This window comes from Poecilia formosa, unplaced genomic scaffold, assembly GCF_000485575.1.
Source record: "Poecilia formosa unplaced genomic scaffold, Poecilia_formosa-5.1.2 Scaffold386, whole genome shotgun sequence".
Taxonomy (NCBI): domain Eukaryota; kingdom Metazoa; phylum Chordata; class Actinopteri; order Cyprinodontiformes; family Poeciliidae; genus Poecilia; species Poecilia formosa.
This window is the reverse complement of record NW_006800325.1, coordinates 167,586-194,031: the sequence shown is the minus strand read 5'-3', so window position 1 is coordinate 194,031 and position 26,446 is coordinate 167,586. Positions and strand designations below refer to the sequence as shown.

The window sequence follows — 26,446 nt, the reverse complement described above, 5'->3', positions numbered from 1 at the left end:
ATATAAATAAACTTAAACACAGGCAGGATTCCTGCTCATATCAGATTATTTTAACACTCTGAGTCGAACAGGTTTACTTTCAGATGCTTGTTTTTATCTGCATCGGACCTGGAAAATCTCATTCCACATGTCTGGACCCCAACAACAAGCAGCTGCTTTGGGACATGAGGAAAGAGATGTAAAGGTTAGTGCGTCATGTTCTATGACACATAGAGGGAAATCACCGTTTCCTCATTTGTAAATCATTTTATAACAATTACTTCTCATGCTAACAAACATGCAACCCCTTATAAAACAGAGAAAACTGGTACTGCCAGGTCAGACTTCAGAGGAAACAGGATGGTGTCTGCCAGTAAAAAACTGACTGGAGCGTCTCAAAATAGAATCAGGCACAGAAAAGAAACAACAAAGATTCATAAAGCAGCATCTAAAACAGACGGACCAAAGTGAATGTTCTCCATTTTTCAGTCCAAACGGCTGCTCACCTGCAGGATGAGGATGAAGTAGTCGACCGCCTTGCCTCTCTGATAGATGTAGTGACGATGCGACCGCTTGTCGCTTTCGTTGAACTTGATCTCCTGGATGACATCAGGATAGCGGAGGATCCGCAGCAGCACCTTGTCAGAGATCTGAGAGGGACTGAACAAGCTCACTTCTGCAAAAAAAACAAAAAGGTTAGTTTTTTAGGATGAAGAGATACTCAGACGATTTAATTAAGATGTTGCAGTGCATTGCGTGTGGAAGAATAGATGAGAACAAAATTCATTTCTTAGAAGTGAAGAGAATAACCACTGAACACACCAACTCCACGTTTTAATAGTTTCTTTTGTTGTTTTGCTTTCAGGTAATTATCTGTGTAAACATGTTAAATGTTATTATCTACATCCAGAAATTTTGCGCATGCGCACATCTCTGGAGGGCAAAAAGACGATTTTACTCGTTGCATTAGAATAATTCTGTTAAAATAAAATCTGGAGATGTGTTTTATATTTAGTGCCACAACAACAGGAAAAATAACAGAAAAACTGTTGAAGAACAACACAGACCACTCATTATCTTCAATTTGTCTCGTTCTCTCTGTCGCTCTACACACAGCCTGGTTGCCATAGCAACTGACAACAACGGCACCAAACGTATCAGGATTCAACGCCAACAAACACACAAACGTTTCGCATACAGAACATGCAGTCTGTTACAGTGTTTTGTTTTCAGGCTTGATGTTTATTTTGTGATTATTAATAAGTGATCGCTGTCACTGCAGTGTCAGGTTAAAGTCCTTTATCGTTTAAAAACTAATGGGACTGAATGCAACAAATCTGACATTCAGGCTAACAGCAAAAGCTCCCAGATTTCACCTCTAGGCTGTTTTATAGATGTACAGCATATTTTAGGATAGCAGCTGAAGAGATTTTATGTTTTTTCTCATAAATCTGAAGGTCTAGCAGAAATTTAAAAGTAACTTTTCTTTTAAAACCAAGTCATTTAGTTGGTTTATTGTGTTACATTTATTTATCTCTTTTTTTCTGGTTTCCCTTCTGTCAGTTATTGTAATTGTTTACAATAATTTTCAACCCAAACTGCTCTAATATTTACCTTTTTTTTAAAGCACATTTGTTTGTGCTTCATGTTATTTGCAGATCAGAAATGTTTTCAGCTGACACAGATTTCTCAACCGTCAGAAGTCGGACTGTTGCAATCGGCGTTCAGCCGTAAGGGCCGGGTCTCCGCCCGAGCTTGGAGCAAAGCTCGGGCGGAGACGCAGAGCCAGGTGATGTATGGCTGACTGCTTCTTCAAACAAACACTCATCTTTCTGGTTCCACATGTCAGGTCAGCCCCCTCCCACGAGCTTCTACAAATTCACACGACTGGAAAAAATTTTATTTGTATATTTGTTCTGTTTATCATCTTAAACAAGATGTAAAATTTCTAAAATCTGCATTTATTTTGTCTTTATAATAATGTGATGAGTCATTAACATCACATTTATGACAAGGAGATTTGAGATTGAAGATTATTATTGTTAAATTAAAAGACAAAAAAATAAAGCTAGTATTTTGTTTTGGAGAGAAACTGTGAAAAGATTCGGTTTCCTCACAACGAAGGAATCATCATGAGAGAAAAATCTGCAATAAAGTCACCAGAAGCTAATGTTATGCAACCTGCCTGGGAGCTTTGTGTGAGGGAGGAAGTGCTAGCTCATGCCATGTGCGTGTAGCAGTTTGCGGCAGAGCGTATCAGCTAACACACATGCTAACCCGACAGATTGCAACACACACTCAAGTGATCTGAGACGGCAGAAGCAGAGCCGAGTTTGTGGTGAGCTGGTTGATACAAACAAACATCTTCATCAGGCGTAAATATCTTCACTGCCGTCTGATTACAGTCAATCAATCAACAACGACCTAATTATACGAGTTTTACTGTCTAAAAACACAATTTACTGCTACATGTACGAGTAAAAGTCAATCAAATAAACAGATGTTTTAACATGGAATAATAACTGATGTTGGAAACATTTAGAAAGATCCAACCTGTAAGTAAAGTGTACTTATCTAGTGAGGAGAAAAAATTAATGGGAAGAAATAGTTGTCCTTTATCTTAAATAAAATATATAATGCAGATAACTAGGCGCTGTCTGGTGGGCTGTCAGCTTTCTGGCAGAGGCTACTTTGTTTTTTATGTTTTTGTTAAACATACTAATTCCATAAAGAGTTGATAAGAGCCATGTGCTCTAACCAGAGATGCACTGATCTGATATTATCTGCATCAGTCCCAATATTTAACAAACTTCCTGATCCATAAGGGCAGATCTATTCGGTCTAATTCTATGCTTCATATTTTATTTTTCATTATTTCCATTTGAATATTTGCTGCTGTTTAGTTTTACATGTTTGACCGAGGTAATCAGTTTGTTTTTGTCAGTTTCATTTATTATTATTATTATTATTAATTTTACATTGGCTGCTATACTCCTAACTGACTGAATAAATTAAAGTTGTGTTTACATGTCTGGCCAAACTTCTGAAGCCAGTGGTTTATTTAAATGTGCTGCAGTGTTACAGAGTTATCAATACATTCCTGATCCAGAGCATGTCTGTCTGTGTTTAAAGACAGAAACCTTTTAAGACAATTAGCAGAATTGTTCTATCGGATCGCTGTTGGCCGACAATAAACCTCAGATACTGGTGCAAACTTCATAAATGAACTCAAATTAGAGGTTGAATTTTTCTAAACTTTCCAGTGAGAATATGACACAGCAGTAAAAGAGGAGTGTGATGTGACAGAGCAGCATGGTGTCAGTTTCCCGGTTCGTCCTCACCTGTGGCCAGGAAGCGATGCGCCGCCAGCAGCAGCTGAGGAGAGATCTTCACCTTCGATTCGCTCTCGTGTTTGAAGGCAGAAAAGTCTCTCTTGTTCTTATCAGGTGCAACTTTCCTCCTGGTGCGATTGTCAGCTGAGAAGTGACACAAACAAACAGTTTACAGAGCTATAGAAAATCCTCTTAAACATTCTACAATTTATAGTAATTTGGCATTTAAATAAAAAATAAAAATATTGGTAATGACAGAAACCTACTGTACATGTCAGATTCATCCAGAATCTCTGATTTAATTATCTCCTCGATCACGTCTTCTAGAGTGACCAACCCCAACACCTCGTAGAACGGATCTCCCTCGCCCTCGTTGTTCACCTTCTGGACGATGGCAAGGTGGGACTTTCCTGCAGGACACAGAGCCGCCCAACCAAATCAGGATGAAAATATCTGAATACAAACTCTTTTCACACAAGTCATTAAAATTAGGAGTGAACTGATTGTAGTTTTCTGGCTGATCACCGATTATTAAAATGCCTGGTTCTGGTTTACAGCTTCAATGTTCCAATCTTATTTTCACCCAAAACTAAGGAAATGGAGCCAATCGATCAGCTGAAACCACCAAACGAGTTTAGTGATTTATTCATTATTAACTATAAGGACGAAAAAAAGTCAGATAACTGAAATAATAATATACTCAGAGTAGTAACAGAGCATAAAAAAGATATAAAAACACTACATACATTTTGCATTAAGATAAGGAAAACTGTTTTTCTCAAGTGTCAAAGTTTTAGTTTCACCTGGTTCAAATTCTGAATAAGAAATGCTTCTATTAATCACCTTATGATATCCAATTATCAATCACTTATTAAAAAAACAATCACCAGATTAGATCTAGATCTATGTGTAACAGATCTAGATCTATGTGTAACAGATCTAGATCTATGTGTAACAGATCTAGATCTATGTGTAACAGATCTAGATCTATGTGTAACAGATCTAGATCTATGTGTAACAGATCTAGATCTATGTGTAACAGATCTAGATCTATGTGTAACAGATCTAGATCTATGTGTAACAGATCTAGATCTATGTGTAACAGATCTAGATCTATGTGTAACAGATCTAGATCTATGTGTAATAGATCTAGATCTATGTGTAACAGATCAAACACTGACTCACGCTGTTTATCAACCCACACATTTTTTGTTTCAACTACAGTGGAAAAATTAGATAAATTATATAACATAAAATATAATTAGATTTTCTGGTTTAACCACATAAAGTACAATTTTCCCTCCTTTTATGACATGATAGTCATAGATATGAACATTCCTCCTGCAGTGATCCGGGTCTGTTGCTGCCACACTGCTGTCAGAGTCGGTTATGATATCGGGCTGATATGCGATAACCTCTCTGCTCCTGCACCAGCTCACTCCCTGCGCCACAAATAGCCTGTTAATGTGAGCTCGGTGTTGCAGTTGGGCTGAACTTTGACCTCACAAGTTACTGTACAACGCCACGCCGAGACGCTTTCCAGAGAGCAGGTGGCAGCCGGCGGCGGTGCCGAGCCGACCCGGTAGGTCCTGAATCATTTATGACACAGTGGACCGACCTCTGGATGGAGAGGATCCTGGATTTACACAACATATGAGATTAAATTAGAAAGAATAAAACTCATTCCTAGGCCTGTCAAAGTAAATCAATTAATCGCCTGATAAAATAAAACCAGCCTAATAATTTCTAATTGTATGGAAGTCTTAAGTTGGGTGTTCTGGTCTCAAAAAGCCATTTTTAAGGATATTTTGCTTACAGAGAATTTGTGTTTATTTATTTTGGATATTTAAAACATCTTCCACTTCCAGTGTTAAATATTCATTAGAATTTAAAGTTTGTTGATCTCAGAGTGTCTTTGAATTATTATGCCATTATTACCGTTAAATTACTTGAACATATAACGGTATTATATTGTTATTGACAATATTGAGACAAACAATATTGTCTCAATAACAATATTATTATTGTCTCAAAATAACAATATTATCGTTTATCCTAATAACTTCTGGGACAGTTTATCGTCAAGCAGCATTTGTTATTGTGACGGGTCCAGTAAGGATGATTCTGCAGACAGTCATATCACAGACGTAAAACACCTGTCTGTGTTTCCAAAATAAAAGCAGCAGCTCAGTGGGATTTACAAAAAGCTCGTATGACGGGCAATTAGCCCGAGACCAAAGGCTCAAAGTGGTTTTGTTGTGTCCTTGATGTCAAAGCGAGCGCCGCCGCAGCGGCACACAAACGGACTCCACACATGCTCAGCCTTGACCTCACCGGGTTTCATACAGAAATAGACTGAAGGGACTTTGAGGAATCCGTCTCCCTCCAGGACGGATTCACAGTCTCGCTCTGTTCTACGACGGCATGACATGCTGAGGATCATGTGGTGAAAGTTTAGTTTGGAAATGTGCAGAGGAAGCTGCAGAGCAGCCTGTGTTGGCTCTGAGATACAGACCAATCACTGAGCGGCTCATCCTTCAAATTATGTTGAGATTTTTCACATTTTCTTGTCAGCATTTTGCCAGAATACAGGATTTTCCGTAGTGTTATTAGAATCATAAAGTGTATTTTTTAATCAAAAATATTAATCTATTATTCTTTTAATGGATGCCCAATATGTATTAACATCGATACTGGACAATATTAGTAGTTTTTAAGAGATCGGTATTGCTCTATTTTATGGCAGCTGTTTTTTCTCGAGGTTTCGATGCATTAAAAATTTGATTAATTTCTAATAGTATGATAAATAATGATAAACAGTGTTTTGATATAATTCAGCAGTGTTGGTCTTTGTGTTTGGGACATTTGGGAAATGAATACCTTCCAAAACGGTTAAATCAACCATGTGATTTACACACATCCTACTAAACGGCACAGCCTCCTGCTTGATATGTGAAGCTTCCTTTATGTCCTGCTGCAAACCGAATCCCTGCCTGACATCACATCAGGGAACGATGGAAAGAATCTGTCAACAGAGTCCCATGAAGACAAACCCTCCAGAGAGCATTCATTAGCCCATCTTTGTTCGTCCCACAGAAAAATAATCACAGTAGCAGCAGAACCAGAGACATCATGTAATGGAAAAGGCCTTGTGTCAGTGTTTGTGTGTGACCTCTTCCTGTGGTGCTGAGTCAATATTTCAGAGGAAGTGGGACCCCAGGAGACTCTCCACCACTTAGCGCAGTCACTTGAGAGTCTATCGACTCCTTCAGAGCAAACACGAATTAACAAACTTTTTCTGACTGATCACTCAGTCACCTCTGACCTGCGTGAGAAGATTCGGTCTGCGCTGATCTTCTGACGCAATGTTCATTTACCACAAAACATGATTAAAATGAACAGATCCGTACAGGACTGACGGAAAGACGCAGCCGCCCTGAATCTGAACCGTTTACCTTAAGCACCCATCTCTGCACAAAGTACACAAGAAGCTTATCTACGTGGAACATTTTTTAAAAATCCATGGAGGAATTTAAAACACAAATATAAAAACCTTAGAAGAAAAATAGCAAAAATTGTGTTTTGCAGTCAAATTGTTATCAGATTTTAAACGAATCATATTTCCTGATATAAAACACATTTCTAAAGTTGCTGCTGGTCTGTCACAATAACAAATGTTGCTGAATGATTAAATGTCCCAGAAGTTATTTGCAATAAATGATAATATTGTTTTGAGACCATTTTCAAGTAATGTAATGGTAAAAGCGTAATAATTCAAGAAGACATTCAATTTTAAAGACATTTTACATATCCAAACAAAAATAAAAAACAACAAATAAATGAATTATAAAGTCTCTGTAAACAAAACTGTTCTTCAAAAAAGTATCTAGTCGGGACCAAAGCACCTGGAAGACTTTTATCATCCAATTTTTGGTGGAAAGAGAAAAACAATAAATTATGCAAATGGAAATTATGGAGCTCATTTTAATGTGTCATATGATTAATTAAGTAATAAACTGTATCACTGGCATTAGACACAGATTTGTTTGCCGTTTTGAGTTATGCAAAAAGATGTGGCAAGAAATCATCCGGTGACCAAAGTAGGATGACTTTTAGTTTTATCTGTGTGACCTTTGACCTCCCAGTCTGAAACTGAAAATCTGATCATTTCCCCGATCAGTGAATGCACCAGAGTCCTAACAGGTTGCTCCAACAGCAACAGTCTTTGGTGTGGAAGATTTTCATGGCGACAAAAGACATTAGCAATTTTCAGTAGTACTAATGAAATGCTAAAGAGGTTCCTATTTTTCGTTTCCGTCATTGCTAATGCAAATTTTCTGCAAAAATGGTTAAAAAACACTGAGTGTAAGTGACACCAACTCCCACCAGCAGGTGGCAGAATATCTTGCTCCTACTACACTGCTTCCTCCACCTTATCAAGCTTTCGACCATAATCAATAGTCTAGCTATAAATTATTTTAATTGTCACAATTTTTTTTGTTTTAAAATAAGTCTAACCTTGTAGAGCAATCGTTTTCTCTCTCACACAGTGTGACATCGCCTCTTCTCCTAGCATAAATAATGAATGAATATCTGAAACACTATTATTTATAGTTTCTAAGTGAAGCTTGAATTTGCTCAAATGGGCCAAAGCTTTACAAAAACAAAACTCTGTCTGTGCATCTATAAATGTAAATTTGTCCAGTAGGGCGGCGCCATACCTAGAATTGACATAATTGTGAAACTTTAGCTGAACGTTGAAGTCGGTTAGCCTGCATTTTGTAACTTTTTCCTCTTATTCTTGCAATATTGCAACCATTTCAATGTTGTGCGGTTCTGCTGTCTAATCTTCAGTCTAAGTATTCTGATTGATTTTAGTCCAGGTCTTGTATTTGCAGGTTATAAAAGCCTTTCAGACAGCATCACATGGACTGAACTTTAAACTCTTCTATGAAGGAAAAAGGAGTTAATTTAATCTGTACCTTCTACAGTTAGAGATTTATTTTCTTCTCAAAAAAGAAAGAAATGAAAAACAAAGATTGCAGAATAGCAGCTCCAACTAAAAACAGGAAGTGAGAACCAAGCTGACCTTTATCAGAAACGTTAAACACAGCTTCTCCTTTTCTTTCTGCAGCACTTCCACTATATTACAAGCAAATGAACAATAAAACCATTCACTGACACACTGCGAGTCAGTGAATGGTTTTCTGTGTGAGGCAGCATTGTGTTTCCTCCAGGAACCGTCAGCCACTCGTCTGCACACACACAGACAAATTCCCGGCAGGTGATTTGACCTTGCAGTTAAGTTTCTCTGCCCTCTGGCTTTTCCATCACCAGCCAGTAAGCCGGCCTGTTTGTTGACACAAAACATCCACAACAAAGCTGCGAGGGGGAGAGCGATGAGTCTTTACAGGAGAGGAATGCCTCTCCTGCTGCCCACGGAGCAAAAAAACACAACCGGTCGGCTGCGGATCAGCAGCGATGACCGGCGGTTTCAAAACAAGCCTGCTGTGAGGGGAAGAGACAAAACCATGCAGCTGCAAAAATGCTCCTGTTGCGCTCACACACACAAACAGTTGCGTAATAACCGAGCTGAGATATGAGGGCCTGCTGTGTGGGACAGGTCAAGCTCTTTGAACCTGTTTTTCCAGTTAAAACTGGATCTCCGTGCACCCAGGTCTGCTGTGATCCCTGCAGATGAATTAGATCACAAACCACCTCACTGTTTTCCACGCCAACATCCTCAGCAGCTCCTGCTGCAGAGGCGGCTAAACGCTAAAGGTTCAGGCTGAGGTCTGCTTCTCCGCGGCGCAGGATGAAACTCAGAATCAAAGCAAATGTGTTGGCGCTGGAAAATTTGTTTGAGGTGGAAAACAAGGAAAAATATCTGTTCAAGTGTGGGGGTCAAAAGGTCAGCTGCTGCCCAAAATGAAAGAGTTTTATGCAAACTGATAGTTTCTGCAGAACTTAAAGAACAGATTGGAACAAAAATCAATAAAAAAAATACATCCTTGTACTCTGCTAAATAAGTAGCAGTGAAATAAATGTTAATATTGTTATTGGTGGTATTTGTATAAATAATAGTGTCTTCTAGATCAAATATTCTCTGCCAGGAATAAATTACAGCCTGAACAATCTGTCCTGAAGGGACACTGACTGTACGCAGCTTTAATCAGCTTTATGATATTTAAAGTTCAGAACACTTTATGCCTTGATAAGGCTCTTATTGTGAAGGTTTGCTGTACTGCAGCTATAAATAGAGGCATACATCATCATATTATTGTAGTGGCTCTGCTGAGAGTAATCAGACTCTCAGTCTGATTACTCTCAGCAGATAAATTTATTTGACTGATAAAAGTAGTCAAATAAATCAGTTAAATAGATAAACCTGACCATCCAGCTAAATGTTGGCTAGCTCACCATTAGCCGCTAGGAAACCATTAGCAGGTAATTTCCTGCATTTATTTAAGATATAGCATCTCCAGAAAGCATCTATAAAGTCCAAAGAGCTAAGATCACTTAGTGATGCTGGTTTAAAAGCTGCAGTATATAACTTTTATAGAAATATTTTTTAACATATTTGTTGAAATATAAAGATCGATATTGGGCGATGTTTATCTATTTTTATCATATCCTATCGGTCCGATAAGTAAAACTGGGACAACGTTAACAAGTTGGATGTTTGTTTCCAACTTGCTGCTGTTTGTATTTAGCCCTCACCCGTTCAGGCAGAATCACCCATTTTAGATCCCACAGTTTACATAAGGTGTAAGCCTAATGAGTAGGCAAAAACATCCAGCACAGTGTTTCTGTAACAAATTTCTGCTGAGCTGCTCTTTCCTCATGTTGACCAACATTATTGAGGAACGTGGTCTAGATTTGGTAACCTAAATGAAGATGGTCCAAAAAGACTCACCATGTTAAAGAGTTGAGTATGTTGAATGTGAGGAAACAAAAGCACAAGAGAAAACTGAGTAACAAGCATGATGCCTCAACAGCAAGACTCCAGTTGCTTCAGTAAAGTCTAACAATAATGACATTTACAGTTAGGGTAAGGCAGCAATGGCTCAGAATGTCATTTCAAAATATTAAAGTACAAATACTATAATAAGAATATGAATGTGAGTGATTGTTTTTATTTGGTTTAAAGTGTAACTACCACTTTAAATGTGAAAAACTGGCCCCGCCCCCAGAACAGTTTTTAAAATTCCAAAGTGGGCGGAGTCAAGAGACTCGACTTCGTTTTTCAAATAAGCGTCAGATCTCTCGACAATTTTCAAATTTACTCAAAAATGTCATAATTTGAGCAGAAAAAGAAAAACATTCAACTTACTTGCACAGCTTATCTGCCAAAAAGTTGATTTTGTGGTTTAGTTGTGCTTTAAATTCTTTAGGGTTTTAAACCTTTTCCATAACTAAAGAAAAAAATACCTGCAAATGCACATTATGAAAAATATGATGACAACAGAAAATGTTTAACAGCCTGAAAGTAGAAAGATAACAGCAAAAATATTTAATAAACATTAATTATTATTTGAGGCTCTAATAATTGTGCTTTGATGATCGAATGCAGTGAAATCTCGTCATCTTTGAGCTTAAGTTACTAAATGAAGCCATTAAGTCTGTTGCAGTAAGCAACAGACTTCCAGTTCCAGTTCCAGTGTTAAATGTTAAATCTTTGAGAATGTGTTTTTGTATTATTTAGGCGTTACCATTACATTACTTGAAATTGGTCTCAAAACAACAATATTATTTTTTATTGCAATAACTTCTGGGACAATTTACTGTCCAGCTAAATTTGCCATCATGACAGACCAAGCAGCTCTCTGTATTAGTTAGGCTGTCAAAGTGAGACTCACAGCAACAGCAACAACAAAAGTTTTATTTTCCGCACCTTAAAGTTCAGACGCTGAAGAGAGAAATGCCATCTAACAAAAGTGAGAGTAAATTAATGAAGGTGTGTCTCTGCGGGTGTGTTTGTTGTCTCTGAGGAATCCCTGAATGTCGACAGACCCGCAGAAATATACCTGCCTGCAGCAGCACGACAGGTGCTCTGCAGCTCCTACATGCAGCCTTGGTCCAGCTCAGCTGCATCAGACGCATGAATTTCTCCCTCAGCATGTTATTAGATTCTCTAGAGTCAAAGTCATAGTGTTATGGGAATAAAGTCGTACAACTAAAAGTCTAAATAAAACAAGAAAAAAAGTCATAACATCATGGGAATGAAGTAGTAATTTTATAAGGCCAACACAAAAATATTAAATTAAAATGAGAAATGTTGGCATTGGTTTTATAAATAGGAATTATTATAAATAGAAGGACTTTGGAGTGATTGTGCAAACGACTGAGTCTATTTCAGAGAAAGACAAGCTGTTCATGCCACGTCTCCATGACCGTATCAACGATTTGCTCTCATTCTAACAAGTTTCTTCTGGTTTTATTCAAGGTTATTATAATTAACTAACACTAACAAAATAAAAACTGAAATTGAGAAATCATTTTTGTTAAGAAATAGTAATTAATGGGGGAAAACTAACTGGAGCTATATCATGAATTCATAAAAACTAACTAAGATATACTGCAGTAATAGATATCCATTTTCATGTTTATGAATCTGTTTATTAGCCTTTCAAATGTAAAATGTAAAATAATAACTTTTTTGCCTCCACTCAAGTAGTTTACATCAACTGTCAGCAAATTACGGTAAGTTGGTTGTTTTAACAATTACTGAATAAACTTTTGGAAAATTGCATCTTCTGTTGAGTGTTAATTACCCAATCAATGTGTACATAATACAAACACAAAAATGAACCAAAGGTTAAAATAATTAAAACTTCTACCACTAAACTGAAACTAAACTATATTTAACACAAAGTCACAACGAAATTTAACTCAAATGTAAGGACCACAAAACTATTATAACCCTGGTGATACTGCAACTTTATTCTACTAATACCATGAGTTTATTCTAGTAATTTAAAAAAAAAAATCACTGACACACCTAAACTCCGCTGTAGGTGTGTGTCAGTGAGGTTGATATTTATTGGGCAAGGAGTGGCTGTCGCTCTCATTAGGATCAGTGTTGACGTATGTGTAGCTGTGTGCGTCTGCACTTGTTACAAGACACAAAAGGTCATAAGGTTAGCATGTGACTGAGATCAGATCTTTAGGCGTCTTCAATAAATATGTCACTGTGAAGCAATGGGAGAAAAGAAAAAACAACATATTAGGAAGATGCAAAAATATCAAGTAACTTTATGAATAACTCAAGTCAGGATGAACCAGAGTGACTTAAATGAAATGAGAATGCTCTTTGTGTCGGTGTGGACACCAACATGCAAGGAAAATTTGACATTAAAATGTTTGCAGAGGGAAATAAAGGCTGCCAGTCATCCAGGGGCTTAATGCTAAGCTCACTTTGCATGCTGTGTATTAATTCCTAAAAACTTGTTTTTTTCATACCATTCAAGTGACGATAGAAGATTTTTTTTTTCTTTAGGGAGACTATAAGTACTAATTATCATATGTGGTAAAAATATTAAAGTTTTTAAAAACACCGTTGGCACCGGTGGTAAATAGGTGTAAAAAAAAGTGTTCAAACAAATTTAATCTCAATGTTTTAGAAAAGGCTATCCTGTAATTTAAGTACATTTTATTCAGAAAACTAAATCCATACAATGAATCACACAAAACCAAAAACTACTGGCTACAGGCTCCACTAACAATTCCTATCAAAATGAATTTAACTGCACCTCTGTTTATTTCAATTTTACTTTTACATTTGGTCAAAGTGTTTGAGCAGATTGGAGTTGCTTTCTTATTTTGAGTCGTATGTTTGAACAACTATTCCCTCTGCTCCTTTTTTTTTACTTTCAGACAGTTGTTAAGATGCATAATTGTGGCAATAATGTGTTGATTTTACAACTGGGAGCAGCTGATAAGCATCTCAAAAGCTCAAGTAATATCTGAACTATGACCTCAAATTCAACAGGAGTTGAAAAAGGATGCAGAGCAGGAGAGAAGGAGGAAGTTCAAAACATTTTTTCTTTGGGATAAAGAAGCCAAATGTGTTGAATCTGGATGTAAACAATGGCTAATGATTATAATTATGAAGTTATAAAAGCAATCTATCAGTGAAGCGCATCTCATCACATCCCACCACTTCAGGATCCGACTCCAAATCCAAACAGACTTCTCCACAGAAGCTGCAGTCAGCGCTCCAGAAAGGCTACGTTTAATTTGCTTTTTCATCTTGTTATAATTTTGTGACCATCCTGTCGGCTCTGAATAACTTTAGAATATATCTATAGGCAACGGCAGCCATTTTTACTTCCATAAACTGAGAGCTGCTGTGTGACATCTACGTTCTTCTTCTGCACATTTGAGTTGCTTTGGGGTCGTATACCAGTTACACAGAAATCTAACTGTGGTTGCATTTAATACACACACAAAAAAAAAATTCAGCAAAAAAATTGGAATTGAGCATCAAGACCTGCTGTGTGAATGCAGCTTCAGTCCATAGCAACACAAGGAAAACACACTGACTCACCTCAGGATCCTGGATGCTTGAAACTGAATGTGAAACTGGCAGCATCACCTACTTTCTGATTAATTGGAACGTCACAGCAAAAGTAACGTACCAGCTTGTGCTACCATTTTTTCCAGTTTCTTCTTCTTTTTAAATAAAACTCTATACCATTAAAGCAAACGGTACGATCCGAGTTTGTGTTAATATTACATAAACCCTGCGTATCTATCAAAGCCTCATCAGTGTCAGGATGGCTTAAACAACTACAGCAGGCTGAATGTACCAATGAGAACTAACACCAGTGTTCTCATAATTAAAAAAAAAAAACATTATGACTCCAGAAATATGTTTGTATCAAACCACATGACTCGCACATGGTGAGTGAACAGAACAGGAGTCTGCTGGCTTGGGTTCCCAAACCCGGATAAGCTGCCTTGACAACCACAAACAAAACGGAGGCTGAGTCATTTCCTCAAAGGCTTGGAAACGTTCGAGTAAAAAGTGCTTAGTCTCAAACGAAACCTGCTTATCCACTCAAAAGTCAATCTGTCCAATCAATAGAGCATAAATAAAACTGAAACTAAGCTACTTCACAGGGTTTCATCCTGAAAACTTCCTAAGTCCAGGGCTAGGGTTGGCAAGGTGGTCATCCAGCGCCTTACCAAAAAATATGTTTAAAGTCAACAGGAAATTTGAAAATATTGCTGGGAAATTACATTTAAAGGAAGAAATTATTTACAAAACCTAAACACCGACTACAAAGTCTTAGTTCCTAAAACACTGAACTATTAAAATAAATATTAACTTGTTGCACTTGAGTTGTTTCATCCCAACGTGTCTTTTTTTAATCTTTTATCCATGACTTGTCACTTTATTTGCTGAAGAACTATATTGTTCCAGTTAGTCGTGTGTTTATAAAACTAAAACATACTGAAATTATAGATAAAATATTTTTCATTTTTGTGTTTATGAATCTATATATCCGCCTTTCAACCTGCTGTGATTTTTTTTTTAAAAACACAGAAGCAGTTTGCAACAGCTGTCGGCAAATTACGGCTCTCCACTTAAGCTAGTTCACGAAAGTTGAGAGAAAACACCAGTCAGTCAGTTCAACAATAACTGAAAACACTTTTAGAAAACTGTATCTTCAGTAAAGTATACATTACGCAATTGGTGTGTACATAATCCCAATATCGTACTTTGACCTTTTTGAATTCTGCACCTAAACTTAAGTATGAAAAAACAAGAACTAGTACTATAACAAATAAAAAACTAAACCAAAACTAAACTAATAACTAATAAAAAAANGTTGGATGTTTGTTTCCAACTTGCTGCTGTTTGTATTTAGCCCTCACCCGTCCAGGCAGAATCACCCATTTTAGATCCCACAGTTTACATAAGGTGTAAGCCTAATGAGTAGGCAAAAACATCCAGCACAGTGTTTCTGTAACAAATTTCTGCTGAGCTGCTCTTTCCTCATGTTGACCAACATTATTGTGGCACGCGGTCTAGATTTGGTAACCTAAATGAAGATGGTCCAAAAAGACTCACCATGTTAAAGAGTTGAGTATGTTGAATGTGAGGAAACAAAAGCACAAGAGAAAACTGAGTAACAAGCATGATGCCTCAACAGCAAGACTCCAGTTGCTTCAGTAAAGTCTAACAATAATGACATTTACAGTTAGGGTAAGGCAGCAATGGCTCAGAATGTCATTTCAAAATATTAAAGTACAAATACTATAATAAGAATATGAATGTGAGTGATTGTTTTTATTTGGTTTAAAGTGTAACTACCACTTTAAATGTGAAAAACTGGCCCCGCCCCCAGAACAGTTTTTAAAATTCCAAAGTGGGCGGAGTCAAGAGACTCGACTTCGTTTTTCAAATAAGCGTCAGATCTCTCGACAATTTTCAAATTTACTCAAAAATGTCATAATTTGAGCAGAAAAAGAAAAACATTCAACTTACTTGCACAGCTTATCTGCCAAAAAGTTGATTTTGTGGTTTAGTTGTGCTTTAAATTCTTTAGGGTTTTAAACCTTTTCCATAACTAAAGAAAAAAATACCTGCAAATGCACATTATGAAAAATATGATGACAACAGAAAATGTTTAACAGCCTGAAAGTAGAAAGATAACAGCAAAAATATTTAATAAACATTAATTATTATTTGAGGCTCTAATAATTGTGCTTTGATGATCGAATGCAGTGAAATCTCGTCATCTTTGAGCTTAAGTTACTAAATGAAGCCATTAAGTCTGTTGCAGTAAGCAACAGACTTCCAGTTCCAGTTCCAGTGTTAAATGTTAAATCTTTGAGAATGTGTTTTTGTATTATTTAGGCGTTACCATTACATTACTTGAAATTGGTCTCAAAACAACAATATTATTTTTTTATTGCAATAACTTCTGGGACAATTTACTGTCCAGCTAAATTTGCCATCATGACAGACCAAGCAGCTCTCTGTATTAGTTAGGCTGTCAAAGTGAGACTCACAGCAACAGCAACAACAAAAGTTTTATTTTCCGCACCTTAAAGTTCAGACGCTGAAGAGAGAAATGCCATCTAACAAAAGTGAGAGTAAATTAATGAAGGTGTGTCTCTGCGGGTGTGTTTGTTGTCTCTGAGGAATCCCTGAATGTCGACAGACCCGCAGAAATATACCTGCCTGCAGCAGCACGACAGGTGCTCTGCAGCTCCTACATGCAGCCTTGGTCCAGCTCAGCTGCATCAGACGCATGAATTTCTCCCTCAGCATGTTATTAGATTCTCTAGAGTCAAAGTCACAGTGTTATGGGAATAAAGTCGTACAACTAAAAGTCTAAATAAAACAAGAAAAAAAGTCATAACATCATGGGAATGAAGTAGTAATTTTATAAGGCCAACACAAAAATATTAAATTAAAATGAGAAATGTTGGCATTGGTTTTATAAATAGGAATTATTATAAATAGAAGGACTTTGGAGTGATTGTGCAAACGACTGAGTCTATTTCAGAGAAAGACAAGCTGTTCATGCCACGTCTCCATGACCGTATCAACGATTTGCTCTCATTCTAACAAGTTTCTTCTGGTTTTATTCAAGGTTATTATAATTAACTAACACTAACAAAATAAAAACTGAAATTGAGAAATCATTTTTGTTAAGAAATAGTAATTAATGGGGGAAAACTAACTGGAGCTATATCATGAATTCATAAAAACTAACTAAGATATACTGCAGTAATAGATATCCATTTTCATGTTTATGAATCTGTTTATTAGCCTTTCAAATGTAAAATGTAAAATAATAACTTTTTTGCCTCCACTCAAGTAGTTTACATCAACTGTCAGCAAATTACGGTAAGTTGGTTGTTTTAACAATTACTGAATAAACTTTTGGAAAATTGCATCTTCTGTTGAGTGTTAATTACCCAATCAATGTGTACATAATACAAACACAAAAATGAACCAAAGGTTAAAATAATTAAAACTTCTACCACTAAACTGAAACTAAACTATATTTAACACAAAGTCACAACGAAATTTAACTCAAATGTAAGGACCACAAAACTATTATAACCCTGGTGATACTGCAACTTTATTCTACTAATACCATGAGTTTATTCTAGTAATTTAAAAAAAAAAATCACTGACACACCTAAACTCCGCTGTAGGTGTGTGTCAGTGAGGTTGATATTTATTGGGCAAGGAGTGGCTGTCGCTCTCATTAGGATCAGTGTTGACGTATGTGTAGCTGTGTGCGTCTGCACTTGTTACAAGACACAAAAGGTCATAAGGTTAGCATGTGACTGAGATCAGATCTTTAGGCGTCTTCAATAAATATGTCACTGTGAAGCAATGGGAGAAAAGAAAAAACAACATATTAGGAAGATGCAAAAATATCAAGTAACTTTATGAATAACTCAAGTCAGGATGAACCAGAGTGACTTAAATGAAATGAGAATGCTCTTTGTGTCGGTGTGGACACCAACATGCAAGGAAAATTTGACATTAAAATGTTTGCAGAGGGAAATAAAGGCTGCCAGTCATCCAGGGGCTTAATGCTAAGCTCACTTTGCATGCTGTGTATTAATTCCTAAAAACTTGTTTTTTTCATACCATTCAAGTGACGATAGAAGATTTTTTTTTTCTTTAGGGAGACTATAAGTACTAATTATCATATGTGGTAAAAATATTAAAGTTTTTAAAAACACCGTTGGCACCGGTGGTAAATAGGTGTAAAAAAAAGTGTTCAAACAAATTTAATCTCAATGTTTTAGAAAAGGCTATCCTGTAATTTAAGTACATTTTATTCAGAAAACTAAATCCATACAATGAATCACACAAAACCAAAAACTACTGGCTACAGGCTCCACTAACAATTCCTATCAAAATGAATTTAACTGCACCTCTGTTTATTTCAATTTTACTTTTACATTTGGTCAAAGTGTTTGAGCAGATTGGAGTTGCTTTCTTATTTTGAGTCGTATGTTTGAACAACTATTCCCTCTGCTCCTTTTTTTTTACTTTCAGACAGTTGTTAAGATGCATAATTGTGGCAATAATGTGTTGATTTCACAACTGGGAGCAGCTGATAAGCATCTCAATAGCTCAAGTAATATCTGAACTATGACCTCAAATTCAACAGGAGTTGAAAAAGGATGCAGAGCAGGAGAGAAGGAGGAAGTTCAAAACATGTTTTCTTTGGGATAAAGAAGCCAAATGTGTTGAATCTGGATGTAAACAATGGCTAATGATTATAATTATGAAGTTATAAAAGCAATCTATCAGTGAAGCGCATCTCATCACATCCCACCACTTCAGGATCCGACTCCAAATCCAAACAGACTTCTCCACAGAAGCTGCAGTCAGCGCTCCAGAAAGGCTACGTTTAATTTGCTTTTTCATCTTGTTATAATTTTGTGACCATCCTGTCGGCTCTGAATAACTTTAGAATATATCTATAGGCAACGGCAGCCATTTTTACTTCCATAAACTGAGAGCTGCTGTGTGACATCTACGTTCTTCTTCTGCACATTTGAGTTGCTTTGGGGTCGTATACCAGTTACACAGAAATCTAACTGTGGTTGCATTTAATACACACACAAAAAAAAAATTCAGCAAAAAAATTGGAATTGAGCATCAAGACCTGCTGTGTGAATGCAGCTTCAGTCCATAGCAACACAAGGAAAACACACTGACTCACCTCAGGATCCTGGATGCTTGAAACTCAATGTGAAACTGGCAGCATCACCTACTTTCTGATTAATTGGAACGTCACAGCAAAAGTAACGTACCAGCTTGTGCTACCATTTTTTCCAGTTTCTTCTTCTTTTTAAATAAAACTCTATACTATTAAAGCAAACGGTACGATCCGAGTTTGTGTTAATATTACATAAACCCTGCGTATCTATCAAAGCCTCATCAGTGTCAGGATGGCTTAAACAACTACAGCAGGATGAATGTACCAATGAGAACTAACACCAGTGTTCTCATAATTAAAAAAAAAACATTATGACTCCAGAAATATGTTTGTATCAAACCACATGACTCGCACACGGTGAGTGAACAGAACAGGAGTCTGCTGGCTTGGGTTCCCAAACCCGGATAAGCTGCCTTGACAACCACAAACAAAACGGAGGCTGAGTCATTTCCTCAAAGGCTTGGAAACGTTCGAGTAAAAAGTGCTTAGTCTCAAACGAAACCTGCTTATCCACTCAAAGGTCAATCTGTCCAATCAATAGAGCATAAATAAAACTGAAACTAAGCTACTTCACAGGGTTTCATCCTGAAAACTTCCTAAGTCCAGGGCTAGGGTTGGCAAGGTGGTCATCCAGCGCCTTACCAAAAAATATGTTTAAAGTCAACAGGAAATTTGAAAATATTGCTGGGAAATTACATTTAAAGGAAGAAATTATTTACAAAACCTAAACACCGACTACAAAGTCTTAGTTCCTAAAACACTGAACTATTAAAATAAATATTAACTTGTTGCACTTGAGTTGTTTCATCCCAACGTGTCTTTTTTTAATCTTTTATCCATGACTTGTCACTTTATTTGTTGAAGAACTATATTGTTCCAGTTAGTCGTGTGTTTATAAAACTAAAACATACTGAAATTATAGATAAAATATTTTTCATTTTTGTGTTTATGAATCTATTTATCCGCCTTTCAACCTGCTGTGATTTTTTTTTTAAAAACACAGAAGCAGTTTGCAACAGCTGTCGGCAAATTACGGCTCTCCACTTAAGCTAGTTCACGAAAGTTGAGAGAAAACACCAGTCAGTCAGTTCAACAATAACTGAAAACACTTTTAGAAAACTGTATCTTCAGTAAAGTATACATTACGCAATTGGTGTGTACATAATCCCAATATCGTACTTTGACCTTTTTGAATTCTGCACCTAAACTTAAGTATGAAAAAACAAGAACTAGTACTATAACAAATAAAAAACTAAACCAAAACTAAACTAATAACTAATAAAAAAACTAGCAAAAACTAATTAAAAATATCAACCTTTTTATCTAAAGAGACTCTTTAACATGTAACACTGTTAATGATGTACAAAAAAAACCTATAATAAATAAACAAACACTTAGCCTGGTGGGGACACAAGTAAAGCCTGGTGGCCCGCCAGGCTTACATTACACTGGGGGAGCCCTGCTTTTAGATGTAAAAGTTATAGTAAACCACTCACACTTATTTAACCCAAATAACGTTTAATTTACCCACAGAAAACTAATGTTGCTTTATAAGATGGAGGCTTTAATGTAGGAGCAGTATAACTCAGAACCTGAGGCTGGTCATGTGACTGTTGACAGAGTTCCTCGTGCCTCCAGACCTTCATGCTTCACTTGTCGTTGTGTACCTTTTGAATTTACGCCTCATGTCTCATATCCATAAACCCTTGAATGTTATAACGGTAAAACAATCAGCTTAAACAAATAATACTTAGAACTTATAGGTTTACTTTTAGAATTTCCAGTGAGTGGAAAATCTTGCGCCATAAGCATGAGTTCACTCCTCCGTCCTTCAACAGGTGAACGGGAAACAAAACGCAGAGAAATCACAGCAGCGCGTTGTACATTTAACGAGGTAAAACCGTAAATCTGACATAACTGGAGCGCTGGACCATAAGGAGAGCTGTATGTGTGCACACACTGACGCCGCTGGATGCCTTCACCGTGGTAACCGATGCCAAGCAGCAGGTGAGAGGAACTCGAGATGCAAGCGGGGAGTCGGGTCAGAGCAGGAGGCGAGTTCCTCTGTATAATCTACCCACTGACCGCAGCGCTGCAGGTAAGAATAACATTGAGCAGCATCTCTGGCTTAAACCTCTCAGTGATGTTCAAATCAAGGTGGAGATTTTTAATTTAGTGGTTGATGTTCTGCTGAGATGATTTCAAAATAAAACAGCTTCTGTTGCTCAAAACTAAAACTGATCAGTTAACAAGAGATCTGTTAGCAGATAAGAAAATGTTTGTTGCATGTTGACTGGCAGGAAACTGATAAGATCCGTTCTTACATGAACCACAGCAAACCATCACTCCAGCAGTGACTAACAGCCTGTCATGAAGTCTCCTATCTTTGCTTTGCTACATTTTCTTTGCTGCCAGTCCTCAGCCTTCGAGTTAAAACGAGCACAAATGTTCTGCATTTAACACTTTATCCAATCTGGTGATCTAAAAGTAGGATTCTGAAGCAAACCTGCACCTCCAAACTCCATAAATATGGATTATCATAAATATAGGTGATTATAGGGGTGGTTACCGACATTAAGTTTTAAATAGTTGTATGGAGCATAGAGTACCATGTTGCCACGACATGCTGCTGTGCAGCACAAGGCTCTGCCTGAGGACCTGTTCTCTTGTTGACCATATTTAACTCCATGCATTTTCAGTTTAATAACAAGGTATTCTCTAATCCCACTAATCTAATAAATATACTAGCTTTAACTACTTTGTCAATGGATTTCTTTCACATCTGTTCAGAAGTTAGTATGATGGAGCTCTATTGAAACGTCAGCTCTCCATCCAAGTTTTTCTTGACTAATTGTGCATTAAAAGTCCCTTTTCATGACATATTAACGTCAAAGTTAAGTTTCAATTAAATTTTCCAACAGCAAATGGTCATGTAGAATACTGCTAAACGCACTGAAGATCATATAAGAAAAATAGAATTCTTCTTGTAAAAGAAGTGAGGCGCTGGGAATCGACACAAAGCAACTGTGCATTAATATTACAGCAATTTATCCTCTGCAGGCAGATTTATGGGTGTTTATATAGAGAGACTGCAGCTTGTTACCAAAGCCTCCCACCTTCCTGGCCGAGCCCTCGTAGATGAGCTGCAGAGCCTTTTCTTTTGCCAAATGTCACGCAGCACCATGCGTCGCTACAACAGCTCTAAACCTGATTTATGTCTGTTAATTAGGGACCTGAGACAAACAGAAACAACAGCACATGAGAAGCAGACACAGATGCTTGGTAAATGCATGCAGCCACTTCCTTTAAAACCACATCTTGAATTAAGTCAAGCTTTTTGTGCCAACACACAGATATGACACCAAAGCCTCCTGAGCAGATTTTATGTCACACTGAGACCAAATTATGATCCTGCTGCAGATTGGATGCATAAAAAACAAAAAGTTAACTTATGTAACCTGTGAAACTCGTCAAGCTGCTAGAATAATCTGTCTTCACACAGCTTTTGGTGAAAACAGCAACATTTTTTTTGGATAATGACTGTTTATACTTCAAACAGACCTTCTGTTTGGTAATCCTCCCAGTTCAATCACTAAACACCAATACAGCAAACTAGCATTTCCTTCATGTCTCCAAACTAAGGGCTTCATGTTGGTACCCACCAGTTACCATTTCCTGCAGTTGGCTCATTACAGACTCGTCTCACCACTTCTTCCTAAAATCAACCATAAACTGTTGCTGCACTGGAGTGAACACAATGTATTACTAATTAAGTTGCTGTCTGATCTACATGCAGAGTACAAATGGAGAACTGTTCAAAAGTCTTGAGTCAGCACTTCTAACTTATCTCACAATCAATAAACCAGTTACTGATCAATGTTTTTTGTGTTTTTCAGGGTCTTACTACGCTTTTCTTGGTTCAGTGTTTTACCATGTTTGAGGAATATTTTTATTAGGTTTTTTTTGCTACATTATTATCATCCCTCATTCAGGCAAAAAAGGCTCCTGATCTTAAAGAGCGGAGCACCTAAGTGTAGGGTTGGAATTCTGATGCATTATTTTCAATTAATTAATTACATAGATGTTGATGTGTTAAAATTTTTAATGCAATTAATTGCATTTTTCATTTTTTCTCCTTTTCTTTTTTTAAATACAAAGGTTCCCCCCGGAACCTTTACATTTTCTGGTTTGACCGTAAATCTGACGCACAAGCTAATTTCTGCTTCGAAACACAATCTGACTGGACGCTGAAAAACACTATTGTTGTATTGAAGTTGTACTAAAAGCAGTTAGCTTATCAGCAAATTTATTCAAGCCTAAAATAGCATCTCAATGCTAACATGTAGCAGCAGCACAGCTAACGCTAACACTTTGAATAACCGGGATTACAGATTAAAATCTATAAATATTTTTGTTACTGGGCTCATGTCTGTTCAAAAAAGGGTGTTTGAATTGAAAATGTTGCTTATTTTATCAATATATGGTTTTCCACTAATTAATTACAGACCCTGCAGTTAACTTGAAAAATTTTAATCTAGTCCAACAATCACTTTAGACAAATTTAGCCTTTGTCACAAAGGCTAAATTTGTCCCAATTTAGAAATTTTTTAAAAGACTTTCTGCTAAACTGGTGATCAAGATCACCTTTAAAACCTCACGACAAAGTCTGGCTGGAATATAAAAACAGAATAGTTTCAAAGTATTGCACAAGCTTCAAACGAGACGAAACAGATATTATCTGAATCCTAAACAATAAGCCCCCTTCAGGCATAACATTATGACCAGCAGGTCCTCCTGACAGGTCTGTGCTGTCTTACTTGTTTTGACATGTTTCTATCAGAACCAGCTTTGACTTCTTCAGTAGCCGGAGCTGCTGCAGCTCATCTGCTGGATCTGTTGCCCAGAAGTGTCTCACTGTTCCTAGATTAGCCATCCACCAATCCGTCTTTTCCAGGTCAATTTTCTTTGCCTTCTGACCTCGTGATTTAGATTTTGACTGGTAAAGATTATTTTTCCTAGCAACAATAAACAAATGAAGGAGAAAAAGTGCTGCATACTGATTATTTTAGCTATCAATTAATCTCTTGATTATTCTTTCAATGAATCAGATTTTAAAAAATGAGCACATTCTGCAGATTTCTCATTTAAGCCGTTTTTATACAATATTAGAAATACAAGAAAAGATGCAAATAAGCAAATAATTCAATTCATTTTATGAATACCATTAAATAAAACATTTTATTGTGCAAAATGTAAAAATATAGTATTTCTTTAGTGAACATCGGATTATTTGTAGCAGATAAAAAATATTTCTCACACGGGAAAAGCTCGGCACTTTCTGCTTGACTGAACATCAGAACAGTGTAAGGCTGAGCTGGTGATTATTTTTTGGATTAACTGATTAATAACTGGATAACAAAAGGTGAGCTATGAGTACTTTTTAGCTGCAGATGCATTCTTTGCTACAAATTATCAAGCATTCACAAAATGAAAGCTGTTACTGCATTTTAGGCCATAAAATTTAGATTTTCTTATTGAAAATGGTTTTTTTATGCATTTCTAATATTGTATAAAAAGCAGTTGAGTGAAAAACCTGCAGATTAATCCGATTAATCGCCAGAATAATCGTTAACTACAATAAACACAGCACTAGCACTAATGGTGTTAGTTGCAACAGTTGTCAGTAAGTAACGATATAGTTTCTTGTTCTTCATGTTAGTTTGAGGAAAAGGTTCTACAAAAATGTCAGTTTTGTTATTTTAAATTGGAATTTAATTATTTGTTTATTTGGATTTTAAGCATTTCTAATGCTGTATAAAAAATGTTTAAAGGTTGAATGAAAAATCTGCACATCAATCCGAATCGTGAAAATAATCGATAGAACAGTTGCAGCCTAGAAATAGTTATTTTTAACCACCTCACCTGTTAGGAAATAAAGAGTTAGTTTCGTGTTCTCCACCTGAATGTGGGGAAACTCTTCAAAACAACAATATAGGATTCCCACAAACCTTTCTTAAACTCCTCCAGCATGGCGTCCAGCTTGGTGTCATGGAAGACGAAGTGGACCGCGTGGTTGTAGAACTTGGTGATGGTCTTCAGGGTGGTGCAGTCGTCCGGGTCCACGAAGGCCAGGTCTTTGACGAAGAGGATGTCCACGATGTTGGACTGCTCGTGCTCGTAGACGGGTATTCGCGTGTATCCACTCTCCATGATCTCCGACATGGTGTTGAAGTCCAGCACCGCGTCGCTGCTGATCATGAAGCAGTTGCCCAGAGGCGTCATGATGTCCTCCACCGTTTTGGTCCGGAGCTCCAGTGCGCCTTGGATCATGTTGAGCTCCTCTTTCACCAGGTCGTTGTAGGGTTCGGTTACTTTCAGCATTTCCACCAGCTTCTCCCGGTTATATACTGTTCCAATCTCCTGGCCCAAAACGCAGTCCAGGAGCTTGCTGATGGGCCAAGACAAGGGGAAGGTGAGCAGCATGAAGAACTTGGTGAGCAGGATAGTGTTGGCACCAACTGCCAGGCCGTGTCTGGAGCACAGCGCCTGGGGCACGATCTCTCCAAAGATCACGATCCCGATGGTGGAGGCGACCACAGCTCCAATTCCGGACTTGGTGAGGTCGTCCAGGAGGATAGTGAGGGTAGTGTTCACCAGGACGTTCCCGAGCAGCAGTGAGCACAGCAGGTAGTTGCCCTTCCTGCGGATGGGCTCGATCTTCCGGGCCCACTTCTTCTCCTTGTCCGTGCCGCAACTTTGCACGATGCGGAGCTCCATGGGGTCCAGCGCCATCAGCCCCAAGTTGAGCCCGCTGAACATCCCGGACAGCACCAACAGGCAGCAGATGAGGATCACCTCCAGCCAAAGGGGCAGCAGGGACGTGCTCTCCTCCTCCACCACCAGAACTCTTAACTCCTTGTCTTCCAGAAGTAACCATTTGTTCTTCTCCTGGGGGTCGAGGATGCACAATACGAACACTTTCTTATCATCTTTTTTTCGAAGCTTATTCACGGTGATGTTGACAACCCCGACGTTGTTAAGGTATTTTAACTCCATGCTCCCTTTCACTACCATACCATTCGAGTAGTCGGGACAAGTCCCGTTAGGAGACTCTTCAAGTTCGGCGAACCTGATGAGCGCCGAGATGTTGGGTAACAAATGAATACCGTAGAACCTGAAGAGGTTCTTGCTGTCCTCGGTCACCTGAATCATCCCCTCATTGTTGATCTGGGCCGGCTTGTCGCTCTTCTCCAGCCGCATGCCAAATATCTGAGTGCCGCCCTTGGACTTCTGAGTCGCTGCCTCGGCCTCCGTTCCCGCCAACACGCACAAAAACAAGAAAAAAGTCAGAGGAAAGCCCAGTCCACTCGACTCTGTCGCCATGTTTGTTTCACTCTATGCCAACGTCCGACCTGACGTCAACTA

General features: G+C 37.6%; 1 protein-coding gene across 5 annotated transcripts in view; it reads right to left on the bottom strand.

Annotated features, from left to right (window-relative positions):
• LOC103154417 (metal transporter CNNM4) overlaps positions 1-26,446 on the bottom strand; it is a 41,123-nt gene extending 14,677 nt beyond the window's left edge. For 3 of the 5 annotated variants that reach the window (XM_007575688.2, XM_016662698.1, XM_016662699.1), the window contains exons 1-4: positions 25,030-26,446; positions 3,578-3,721; positions 3,321-3,455; positions 486-655 (exon numbers count right to left, since the gene is read on the bottom strand). In XM_007575688.2, the coding sequence (XP_007575750.1) occupies positions 486-655; positions 3,321-3,455; positions 3,578-3,721; positions 25,030-26,404 (1,824 nt within the window). In that variant the 5' untranslated portion in view covers positions 26,405-26,446. The remainder of the gene's footprint in view (positions 1-485; positions 656-3,320; positions 3,456-3,577; positions 3,722-25,029) is intronic. The other 2 variants (XM_007575690.2, XM_007575691.2) reach the window with 1 other exon arrangement.